Source organism: Arachis ipaensis, chromosome B09 (genome assembly GCF_000816755.2).
Source record: "Arachis ipaensis cultivar K30076 chromosome B09, Araip1.1, whole genome shotgun sequence".
Lineage (NCBI taxonomy): Eukaryota > Viridiplantae > Streptophyta > Magnoliopsida > Fabales > Fabaceae > Arachis > Arachis ipaensis.
Genome location: NC_029793.2, coordinates 56,074,878 through 56,086,661, shown reverse-complemented (window position 1 = coordinate 56,086,661; position 11,784 = coordinate 56,074,878). Strand labels below are relative to the sequence as shown.

The following is an 11,784-nucleotide window of genomic DNA, read 5'->3' as shown; positions in this document are numbered from 1 at the left end:
TACTCCAGTACAACATTAAGGTATAATTTACAGTCCTGCATCTGATTCTGCTATGCCTCCATTGGAATTATCGTCAGTCATCTGTTTAGCTGAAATCACTCTGTCCAATGTCTGGTCTGAAACCAAGATCCCTGTTGTCTCCAAGTCTGCTACTACAGCAACAGCGGCATCCAGTTCCCCAAGATCAAGGCAGAGAGAAATGACCTCATCATAGATGGGACTGCAAAATGAGTATAGCAAAGGGAAACAATGAGCTGAAATGCATAAGATAAGGAGAGGCAGACAACCAATGACAGTAGTAGAAAAAATGCAAAAGAAAAATCCAATCTACTCAACAAGCATGCCTTCAATGATGAGGTAACAAAACCTAACCGCACAGAACTCAAATAACGATAACTTGGCATTGTTCCACTAGATGAGGTTAGCTAGAAGCCTAGAACTATGCTATAATGTTCTAAATCATAACTATCTGAATATCTTTTAATAGTTTCAACTACCAATATCTGTTTATGAGTAAAGTTTCTTTTTGTCTAATGTTTTGAAGTTTCAAAAATATCCTAACTTTTAATTTGTATCATTTTTGTTTCTAACTTCTTTATTAGTTTCAAATTTACCCTTATTCTTAATTGTGTTACCCTTTTATACATCCTCCTCCTCCTCCTCTCTCTCTCCACCCATTTAAACCAACTCTACTAGTGCACCGCCGCACCCTCACCACCCCCACCCCTAACCTCGCCCCGTCCCGCCTCACTTTGCTGCACCACGCATCATGAACAACCACATAATACAGAGACAGAAAAATGATTGAAGAAAAAATCAAAATTAAGGAGAGAAGGAGAATCCCAGAGGAGGAGAAATAGGAAAAGGTAGTGGTAGTGAAGGTCATGGTTGGGTGGGGGAGATGTGGTTGTTGATGTTGATGATGCTAATGAGGAGGTTGGTGTAATCGGGTTGCAATGGTAAGGTGCGGTGATTGGGGGAGGGGTAAAAATTGGTAAAAAGAAGTTTATCACACAAAATTAAGCATAAGGATAGATTTGAAACTAATAGAAAACGTTATTGATTCAAATTAGAAGTTAGGAATATTTTTGAAACTTTTTGAAAATAATGAGGACAAAAGGCAGACTTTACCTTTTACTTATTCATTTATTTCTTGTAGCATCTATTTACAGGACTATTATGGGTTTGATCCACTCACCTTACTGGTTTGATCCACATGTACAAACCATCTACAGTAAGATTTTACCATCATCTCTATACTAGTTTGTTAAGGACTTGGGTATTATAGGGTGTCCAAAATCCCACATCGGGTACTATGAGTAGTATGGGATGCTTGATATTTTATTTAAAGATAGTTCCTCTTTCCCATTAACAGCTAGCATTTAAGGTGTGGTTTTCCACTTTTTTTTAGATACTTAGCAATGGTATCAGATCTAGGTTGTCGGTACCATAGAAAGGGCTATCTATAGATTAGATTAAGGTGAATACCGAATACTGATAGCCGATGTCGGCTCTCTTAGGGTGGTGTATTGTTAGGAACTTGGGTAGTATAGCGTCGTGGATGTTGGCTCTCTTAGGGTGTCCCACATCAGGTAGTATGGGATGCTTGATGTTGTATTCGAGGATAGTTGTTGTTCCCCCTTAATAGCTAACTTTTAAGGTGTGGTTTATCATTTTCCTTAGATACTTAACATAGTTGCTATCCCAACTCTCTCTAGTTTAAAATGATCTGCAATGCTATCTTGTTTAATGTGTCTATGCTCTTTCTGACTTAACTAAAATCTTCATAATGCAACACTTAGCATATTTTCTTACAGAGTTTTTTCGGTCAAACAAAGATAATTCTTCTCTTGGAAATCCTAGTGGTTAATAACATCTCAAAAAGGCACATAACATTTCAAGATACTGTGGCCGGCATGCATAGTTTGGAAAGAATTTTGTTACATAAAGAAAATAGATTTACCTCCCAAACTTATAACCAAGACTATGAGTTGTCTGCAAAATCGTCAAGAAATTGGAAGGTAGAGGTGCCCTTATAGCTGCACGCAATATCATGGCACAATCTCCTATAGTGGGTGTCCCTCCCAATTGTATTACCTGTATCATACAGTCCAGAATCTCATTCAGCAAAGACATTACTACTGAACATTAAAATTTAACATGTTTACTGCATTGTATATTTATTGTCCATGTAAATAAGGCCAAAAGGCCAGTTGTTATTGTTCAAAACTCCTCTTATTTTTGTAGCTAACAGCCTAAACTTCCAATACATTGTTGATTAGCTACGTAATTTCATAATAGAAATAGTTAATATAACACCATGTTTGAACAGGAATTTATAAACAGATATGTAAACATCAACCTAGTTTTGTTCCTTCTTTCTAGTAAAAGAATATCATTAGTCAGTATTTATAAATTCAGAAATGGCATGCTAAGGACACTAATATCCAAGATGGAGGAAGGAACAATCTTATTAAACCACAAATTGACAATCAAACGACTGAAAAAACAGATAAAAAATAAACTCAATATATAACCTGTGTGAATAGATCCCGACATAAGGATTTCCATAATGGTAATAAGATAATACCATCAAAATATAATTTTTAAAGCCATTCAGCAACATTTTTGGATTACATTATAAAGGGTTGACTCCATATCTATATGAAACCAAGACATCTGAACATTTCAAACCAATCGAATGAGAAGCAAGCTTGCAATGGAAAAAAGGTTCAGCTACTTGCCTTCTGCATAACTTTTATTGCCAACTCAACTTCCCATTCCTGTGACCATCTAGGCGGAGGTTTGTTCTTCAGTTCTCTCTCCCATGTCCATCCCCAAGCATCTGCTATTGTATACATGTCTGATACATCAAACACTTTTCGCTTCCTCATTTCCTTAAATGCCTCAAATGGGTCTTCAGGGAACCAATCATCGTCGTCATCATCCTGCAAAGAATCAGATTGGGATCCTCAAACTATGAAACTTTTAACATGCAATCCTGCAACAACGAAATACTGGTAAATAAAAACAAGGCTGGAGGTCTACACCTGGCTCTCATGAATTACATTACCTATGCAAAATCTCAGGCTCCTAGAACAGTTTTCACTTGTTTGCTGTTACTTTCCAAGATTTCTAGATCTTTTGCAAACCTCTCCCTCCCTTCCTCTCTCCCCAACAACCCACCAGCAAAAAGAAGCCACCAAAAAAGAAAAAGAAGAAAAACCTTGTTTTTTAAATATTAAAAATATGGGATATCGGGGGATTTTCATACCTCGGCCTGCAGTCGAGCAGAGGATCTTTTGAACTTCTTAGATCTGGTGGTAGGTTGGTCAGAATCTTTCAACAACTGAACTCCAATCATTTGAAGGGGCCGTTTAGCTTCAACTTCCTTTTCCTTTACCCTGTGTACATCTTGGTTGTCTGATGGTTCCACTTCTACTTCTACTTCTACCTCCTCTTCTGCCTGTTCTGTTTCCTCCTCATCATCTTCTGCTTCATCATCTTCAAGCTCCTTTGCAGCATCTTCCACAGCATTAACATCATCTGAGACTTCAGTGGACTCTGATTTATCTGCATCCATTGCCTTTATATGATTATTATTTAATCCTTCTCCTAAGAATCGACGTCTCCAGAACTCTGTATTTCCTTCCTCCAGCTTTATTCGCGAAATTAACACATCTAGCTCTTCATCCACCTACAATGTAGGTATAAGCATTACATATTAATTCAATGAGAGAGAAGAGAGAGAGAGAGAGAGAGAGAGATAGAGAGAGAGAGAAGCCGTAAAATAGAACAGACAAATAATCAACCTCTTCTTCCTCCTCTTCAACAGGAGGAACCCAAAGGGGCCGACCACGAGATCGGTTTATTCTCCTTGCTTTCTGTACACGCTGATAAAGAACATTTCTTGTTCCGTCAATAGGTAAACCTTGGGCTTCTAGTTCTTCCTTTAATTCAGACACAACCATTTTACTAGCAGCTTTAGGCTTTAAAATATTCTGTGTAGGCCCCTTTATTATTTTCTTTAGCCTCTCCTCCACTCTAATATAATCAGATTCAGTAGCATCATCCCCTAAAGCTGCAAGCCCTTCATTCTGCAAGGTCGTCAAGAGCTTTTTATGGTACAACTTCAATTCCTCAAGACATCTCTGTTTGAAGGAGCTCTCTATTGGGTTTGAATATATAAATCCTTGAGCATCAGGATCTAGAGGCTCTTTACCTCTTCGAGGCACCCACCTCTTTCGTTCTCCGGTAAGGCCTCCCTCTGCAATATATCTGTTTCAATTGATAGGAATCAACATATTAAAATCTCATAGGTGAATATTGAATGTATTAGGCCATTCATAGCAAAATCCCAATTCATTTAGAAAGGAGTCAACAACTTGAAGGAATAAGTACTTCAACTATCATTTACCAGATTATTGCTACCATATCCTTGCTTAAAATAGTAAGAAAGAGACCTAAAAGAAAATTGATGTAAAATTTCCAAGTAAAAGGAGACTACAAGATTTTACTGAGATCATTATCTAGATGTAGATTGCTTATGTCAATAATATGGAAATTTAAGTACTAAAGGGATTTAACACATTAGTCTGGGCTGCACACAAGAAAGAAGTCATTGTTGGACTAAAAACTGAGCTGAAAGTCTGGAAAAATAATACAAGGAAAATTGTAATGTTGGGATTCAGTATCCTAGCCATGAATGAACAATTACTACATATAATATAAAAATATAAATAGAATAAATAATTAAATATAAAATCATAACTGTCGCCAAAATACAAGCAGTACCTAGCAATGTAATCAATTTCATAACCCAGTTCAGCCTCTTCATGTAAAGGTTCAATCCATGAACTCACTAATGTCCGGTATTTTCTGCTCAAGATCATTGCCCGTGGTGGGATTGGCTGGTTATCTTTTCCCATTGTTTCTAGAGCTTCAAGCATTTCAACTATCCTTCCTGAATTTGAAAATGACTACCAGGATCAGACAACACACAAAGTGACAATTTTGTCATCACTTTCTATAAACAATTATGGATAAAAATATTGAACTCCAAAGACAATCATTAACCATGATAATTATCTATAGTTACTACTATGATGAATCTTATTTGTAGATCCAGATCCTGCATGCAGCGACATACAGATTACCCATCAATAACTAACCTGAAAATTCTTTCCTTGTCATGGAAACCTCATTAAAACAATGGAAAGCATGGCAATATACTAACATTTGATACAGAAGATCGAACGAAGTTTTAAATTCTTTAAGAATAAAACGTCTATAAGAATGGAAAAACTAAAGAAATAAATTCTTTAAGAATAAAACGTCTATAAGAATGGAAAAACTAAAGAAACTGTTAGGTATCTAAGGAAAGTGGGAAACCACACCTTAAAAGCTAGCTGTTAAATGGGAAGAACCACTCTCCTTATATACAACATCAAGCATCCCAAACTACTTGATGTGGGACTTTGAGCACCCCATAATACCCAAGTCCCTAACCAGGCTCTGATACCATTGTTAGGTATCTAAGGAAAGTGGGAAACCACACCTTAAAAGCTAGCTAATAAGTGGTCCTTATATACAACATCAAGCATCCCATACTACTCGATGTGGGACTTTGAGCACCCCATAATACCCAAGTCCCTAACAATACACCGGCCCTGGAGAGCCGACGTCCACGGCGGCTACTCGATGTGGGACTTTGAGCACCCCATAATACCCAAGTCTCTAACAATACACCGGCCCTAGAGAGCCGACGTCCACGGCGACTTCACTCTATCGACACTGACCCAACGATATTCGGTATTCACCTTAATCCAGCCTATAGGTAGCCCTTTCCATGGCGCCAACAACCACGCTCTGATACCATTGTTAAGTATCTAAGGAAAGTGGGAAACCACACCTTAAAAGCTAGCTGATAAGGGGGAAGAACCACTCTCCTTATATACAACATCAAGCATCCCATACTACTCGATGTGGGACTTTGAGCACCCCATAATACCCAAGTCCCTAACAGAAACATAACGAGTTAACAGTATATGCTTACCTTCCTGACATAAAGCCCGAAGATACAAGGAAAGTGGATCTCCATCATTGCCTTCATTATATAGGACTTTTGTGCCTCCTTCAAAGTTTTTAAGGGCACGGAAATGCCTAATGGCTTCTTTTACTACACAGTACTTCGTAAAACACTCCACTAACAACCTGCAGAGAAACTATGCTGCTGATCAGATCAGGAGGAAATGGAAATTTCATGATTCCATATAACAAAATTTTTCGCCATTGTGAATTATTTAGTGTTGACATAACCAGCTTAATGAATGACTATCAAACCCAAAAATGAACGATAGTAAATAACTCGGTTTTCCTGACAATACAAGTATCACATAGAAAACAGAGAGGAAACGTCCATCAAAGAATTGCATACAAACCTGAAAAAGTTGATATATGGACGAGTAGAGATAATCTGGTCTAAAACAGGAAAAAACAAAAGACTTGATTGATTTTTGTTTTCATTTCATGTTTTTGTCCTCTGTCTCCTACTTTTTTGGGTTTTGTGACAAATTAGGAAATGAAACAATGAAACAGGTGTTTTTTCTGGTTTTTAGTTTTTCGTTCACAAAATTTAAAAACACAAAATATTGGGTATTTGTTTTAAAAGAAGAAATATTACTAACAAAAAAAGTAGGATAATACACAAACAGCATCTAGGATCAGACGTTCTCAATAATAAGATAGGAATAGAAAAGAGAAAAAAAGAACACAAAATGAACAAAACTTTTGAATATCTGCATATTTTAGAGAGACACCAAAAGGATTGTGCGCCTTTCACAAAATAGAAGCAGACACCTACACTATCCCATGTACAAGGTTGCCATTAAAATTGCAAGAGTTTCACTTTACTCAAATACCACAAATAATGACAGACGGCATAACATCAAAATTTGCATAAAATATGTTACAGTGATCAAGTTTATAGCCATACGCATGAGTCTTCACATTTGGCTGTATGCGCTTGTAATCTTCAACCATCATGCCAAGTAACTCTGCAACATCTTGTACTCTATAATAAGCCACACAAAAGCAAGTTGATGGGATTACAAAATAGCAAGCATAACTCAATCCAGAGAATATTCAATTTAATGAAGCCATTTTTGGAGACCTTCCAACTTTCTAAGTTATAAAAAAAGAAAGAAATAGGAAGAGTCAGATAAGTCATAGACAAACTGAGAATGTCAACTGTTGATAATTTTTTTTTATTGATCTGTTGATAAATAATAACAGATGAAAGTGTGAATAGAAAAATCCAAAGTAATATTTTATACAATAAAAGATATATGAAAGATCCTGAAGTGAAAATGTTAGCCAATATGATTCCACATATTTGTAAACCATATACTAAGGACTGAGGAAACTGTTCAAACCATTAACATAGGTAACGAGGTGATAACACAGGCTAATGACAATTATTCACATGCTATGTACAGAAAACAGATTGACCTGTCATAAGATTCAGCTCTAGTGTATGCCTGTATAACCCAATTGTACGTCTCTGTATCTGGCTTCATATAATCTGTAATGTGAAGAACAAAGATGATTTAACTTGAAGTGTTAATAATGAAGAAAGAGGACTAACAATTCAGAAAAGGGTAACTCCCCCAAACAACATACACAGAAACAGGTAAAGAAAAATGAACATACAAGTTGAACAGAGGAATTTGAAAAGCTGTAAGAAACAGAAGCAAAGCATAACTCAAGATAGTAAACCACACCATGATAAAAAAATATAAGTTTCAAGGTGAGCAAAAGAAGAAAGGGAAAGCAAGGAGAAATGTTGAGTGCAAACCTTCTCCTCCGTATTCCATGTTTTCAAACGTTGAAAATGCTATTTCTGGTATTCCACAGGTTGCCTGATTAATTGAATATAACATTTTTAAAGAATGAAAAGTATAAAAAACTGATCAGAAAAATCAACCAAGCTCATTGATGGCCCCAAAATATATACAAATGAACTGGTGTATCAGTTACCTAGACAGGTAGTATAGTCACAGAGAAAAACAAACCATGAAGCAAGGATTCAACGTGATTTCAGGATTGAATTTATCAAAACAATGCCACATTAATGGACCAAACTGATGAATAGTTGATATTGAGGAATAAGATATACATGAAAATTGTTTTCTCTAAATTTTTCACCTTCATTATCAAGATGATATCAATCTGACCCTCAGATTTGCATGTGAAATGCTTTCCGTAATAGAAAGCAAAAACTGTACACAAGTCTTCCTACATTTCTATCAGTCTTTCAGCTACTATATTGATAAATTACAAAAGCTGGCGATTAAGGAATATTACCTGCACACTGAGCAGACAATTGAAATGAAAAGTAGTTGCCATACGGCCAGCTGCCTCCATCTCATAGGCAATATCTAAGGCATTAGAATGATCCCCTGCCTTACAGTCTTCCTCAATTAGAAGATCATAAACCTCATCAGTAGCTCTAAGTCCACCCTTGGAACCCTGAAAGAACACAGTGTTGGCATCTTCCAAATGCTTGTTCCTTACAAGCTCGTCTAATGATGCCAAGTCAAGAAATACAACATATCATACAGCAGTGAGAGTGGCGAACAAATACAACAACAGCTGGGCCTCATCCGATTACATTGTTTCAACCACATGACTCATAAAATGTCATTGTCATAAACCACATCTACAGACAAGGTATTTTTAAGATAAACAGTAGCTTTTGCCTGAGGGTTTGGAATTCTAAATTCAAACATGCTCTAAGTCCGTTCAAACAATTTCTTTTTTTCACAAAAAAAAAATATATATATATATATACAACGATGATGATGATGATGACGACCATAAGAAAATTAACTGGTAGACGTATCATATGATAATGATAGGAATGAATAGTACCAATGAGAATAAGCCAAGCTTGGCGAATATCATAATCAAGCTTTTCCATGGCTGAAAGTATTTCAAGACTTCTAGTAGCCCGCCCTCTGGACCCAAACAACCTTATCAACGCGACAAACGTCTCGTGAACTGGCCTAAGCCCCGCACTCAGCTCTCTCCTCAGAGCTTCCATCTTCAATTTCAGTAAACGCAATTCTTCAGATTCCGAAATTGAAGCAGAAACTAAAAATTTCAAGAAATACAAGAGGAAAAACAAGGAGAGAAAGTGGTTACCGCAGCTTGTTCGTCACCGTTAAGGGCCTGAGAGACCACCAAGCCATGGAAGGACCTCGGGCCAGGGGTGAGGCCGGCAGCCACCATGTCGTAGATGATTCGGGAGACGCTGGCGGAGTCCCGGTTCCTTGCTCGGTACATGAGCTCCTCCATAAAAGTGAACCGAAGTCCATTCTCGAGCGCAGAATATACATCGTCACCGCCGCCGCCTACCTCCTTGGCCGACTTCTTCTTTCTACCACGCTTCTCGAGAGCTGGAACCGCGGCACGAACGGTTACCGTTCGGGGAGATGAGGTTGTGAGGTGGAACGGAAAACGGTTATAACCATAGCAGTGATAAGCGTAACTGCCGGGGAAGAGGAAGGTGGACATGAATGCATGTGCGTGTGTAAAGAGAAAAAGCGTATACAGCGGCACTTGGGTGACAGATGCAGTGATGATAAGGCAGACCGCGAACTGGAGAAGAAAATGCTAAATGTAATAAAAAAAAATTGGTTGACCAGTATCTCTCTCCAACAAGCGAGTAAATCCCATAATAATCCTGACATTCGCGTGAATACACAATGTAGTTCTCATTATGCTAATTTTTTTTTTTCAAGGCCGAAAACTTCAGACCAAGTCATATCCAAAATCTTTACACATGTGGTGATAGGTTACTCATATTTTTTTATGAAGAAGGCTACAGATAAATATGATAAAAATTCAGAATGAAATGGCAGAAGCTAAACTACCAAATTAATCTTAGAAAAATCCAAAGAATAATATTCACCAAGACCACACGATCAGAATATTCATTGATCTGAATGTGAGATTGAACATAATAATGAACATGCGGATTATACAAGATCAAGATACACAGTTAGAAGTCAAATAATTTATCCCAACAGACCAATATTTTTCTTTCTTTCTCTAATAAATTTAACTTACAAGATGCTTTGTCAAATGTGCTAAGCCCAACACCAATTGCAAAGACAGGAATATCCTAGAATTGATCACAAAGAAAGAGAGAGAAAAAAAAAAGAAACAGAGATAAGACAATTATATATAGCATAATTTGCACATGTTGACAAGAAAATACATTTAGAAGTGACCGAGATGACATGGGATACCAACAAAAAAAAAGATTGTTTCAAAATGAGCACCTCTCTTGAGTAACCTGACAATCATATTAGTTGTGACTCGCGAATTGATCTGCACAAATCAGGCGGGACTATTGGTTTCTGAAAATGAAACATCATCGAGAATAATAACCAAGTAAAAATTCATAGCCATTTGTTAAAAATAATCCTTCAAGCATTGATTGAATCCCTTTTCCTACTAAATCAATACAAATTATAAATCTCACCAAAAAGCATGCAGGAGAATAGCAGCACTAATTAGTTAATAACGTGAATGAAACATTCAAAATTACTTTAACCATCATGATTCCAAATGGCCACACTAGACACAATCCACCGAAAAGGAACTAATAGAGAATAATTTACACAGTCACACAGTACATAATGAATAATTCAAAATGTTAAAATCAGATCAGAATAAGTATCTAGAAACAATAAATAAAAAAAGATAAAAAAAAATAGATTACCTGAAAGGTTTTCTGCAATGGCTCCTCAACTAAGTATAATTACAAAAAGAGAAAAGAAGCAATTTTTTAACATGAGCATAAAAAAGGAGGAAAAAGGTGAGACCCAGATGAGAAAAAAGAGCAAAGATTAAGAGAGAGATGAAAAAGGTGAGCCTTGATCTATGAGAGATTTGAGGTTGTTGAGGGCATCCTGGGAAACATCCTCCATCCTGAAAAAATGAGAAAACCTCAACCACACTAACAACTTGCATATCATGAAGAACCAACACTATATTGAAAACCCAAGGTAAAAAGAAAATGTTACTTTGAGTCTGATCACAAAGTCGGAACCTCGTGCTTTTGGTAGAGGAGGGAAAGAACGAAAAGAGTTTTCAGTTGGATTACTTCTTCTCTCAACTTTTTTAACCCAACAAATAGAATCTTACGGTAGCGCCATTGATGAAGAGATGAAGATGAAGTGAGAGGGTAGAAGAAGAAGTGACGAAGATGAAGTGTTTGTATTGGAGACAACTGTTTTTCTAAATAACATCTAAACGGCGTCGTTATTTGTACTCAAGGGCGCCAAACCAAAACGACGACGTTTTGGAGCCCTCCAGCGTGGCAAAATATGGCCACGTCAGTGCTCTGGTGATGACTCATACCAAAAATATGTCCAGGGATTATTATGAGTACTCGGAGCTCTATGTGGAGGACTATAATGGAAAAATCAGGATCTTGAGAACTACATTGAATATTCACGCGAATCTCAGGGACTACTATGAGGATTTACTCCCAACAAGCTAAATGATTAATCTGGTGTGGATTTGATTTTTATTTTAAGAAGCATGGAGAATTCGTTGAGTGATCGTATTATCTGTCGGACATATTTTGAATATAAGACTTATTATTATTTATCAAACTAGAAAAATTTAAAACGCATTTCATCCGGCTCAACTCCACACACATAAACACAAATCACACTTAGCAAAATGTGAATTTTGCTTATTGAGAAAGAG

General features: G+C 36.9%; 1 protein-coding gene across 1 annotated transcript in view; it reads right to left on the bottom strand.

Moving 5' to 3' along the window:
• LOC107617893 overlaps positions 1-9,728 on the bottom strand; it is a gene marked incomplete in the record, with an annotated part of 10,212 nt that extends 484 nt beyond the window's left edge. Inside the window, 13 exon segments of the mRNA XM_016319770.2 lie at positions 1-220; positions 1,964-2,097; positions 2,745-2,948; positions 3,275-3,697; positions 3,813-4,278; positions 4,795-4,963; positions 6,056-6,213; positions 6,995-7,072; positions 7,510-7,582; positions 7,856-7,919; positions 8,365-8,582; positions 8,932-9,103; positions 9,205-9,728. Of these exon segments, the coding sequence (XP_016175256.1) occupies positions 28-220; positions 1,964-2,097; positions 2,745-2,948; positions 3,275-3,697; positions 3,813-4,278; positions 4,795-4,963; positions 6,056-6,213; positions 6,995-7,072; positions 7,510-7,582; positions 7,856-7,919; positions 8,365-8,582; positions 8,932-9,103; positions 9,205-9,576 (2,724 nt within the window).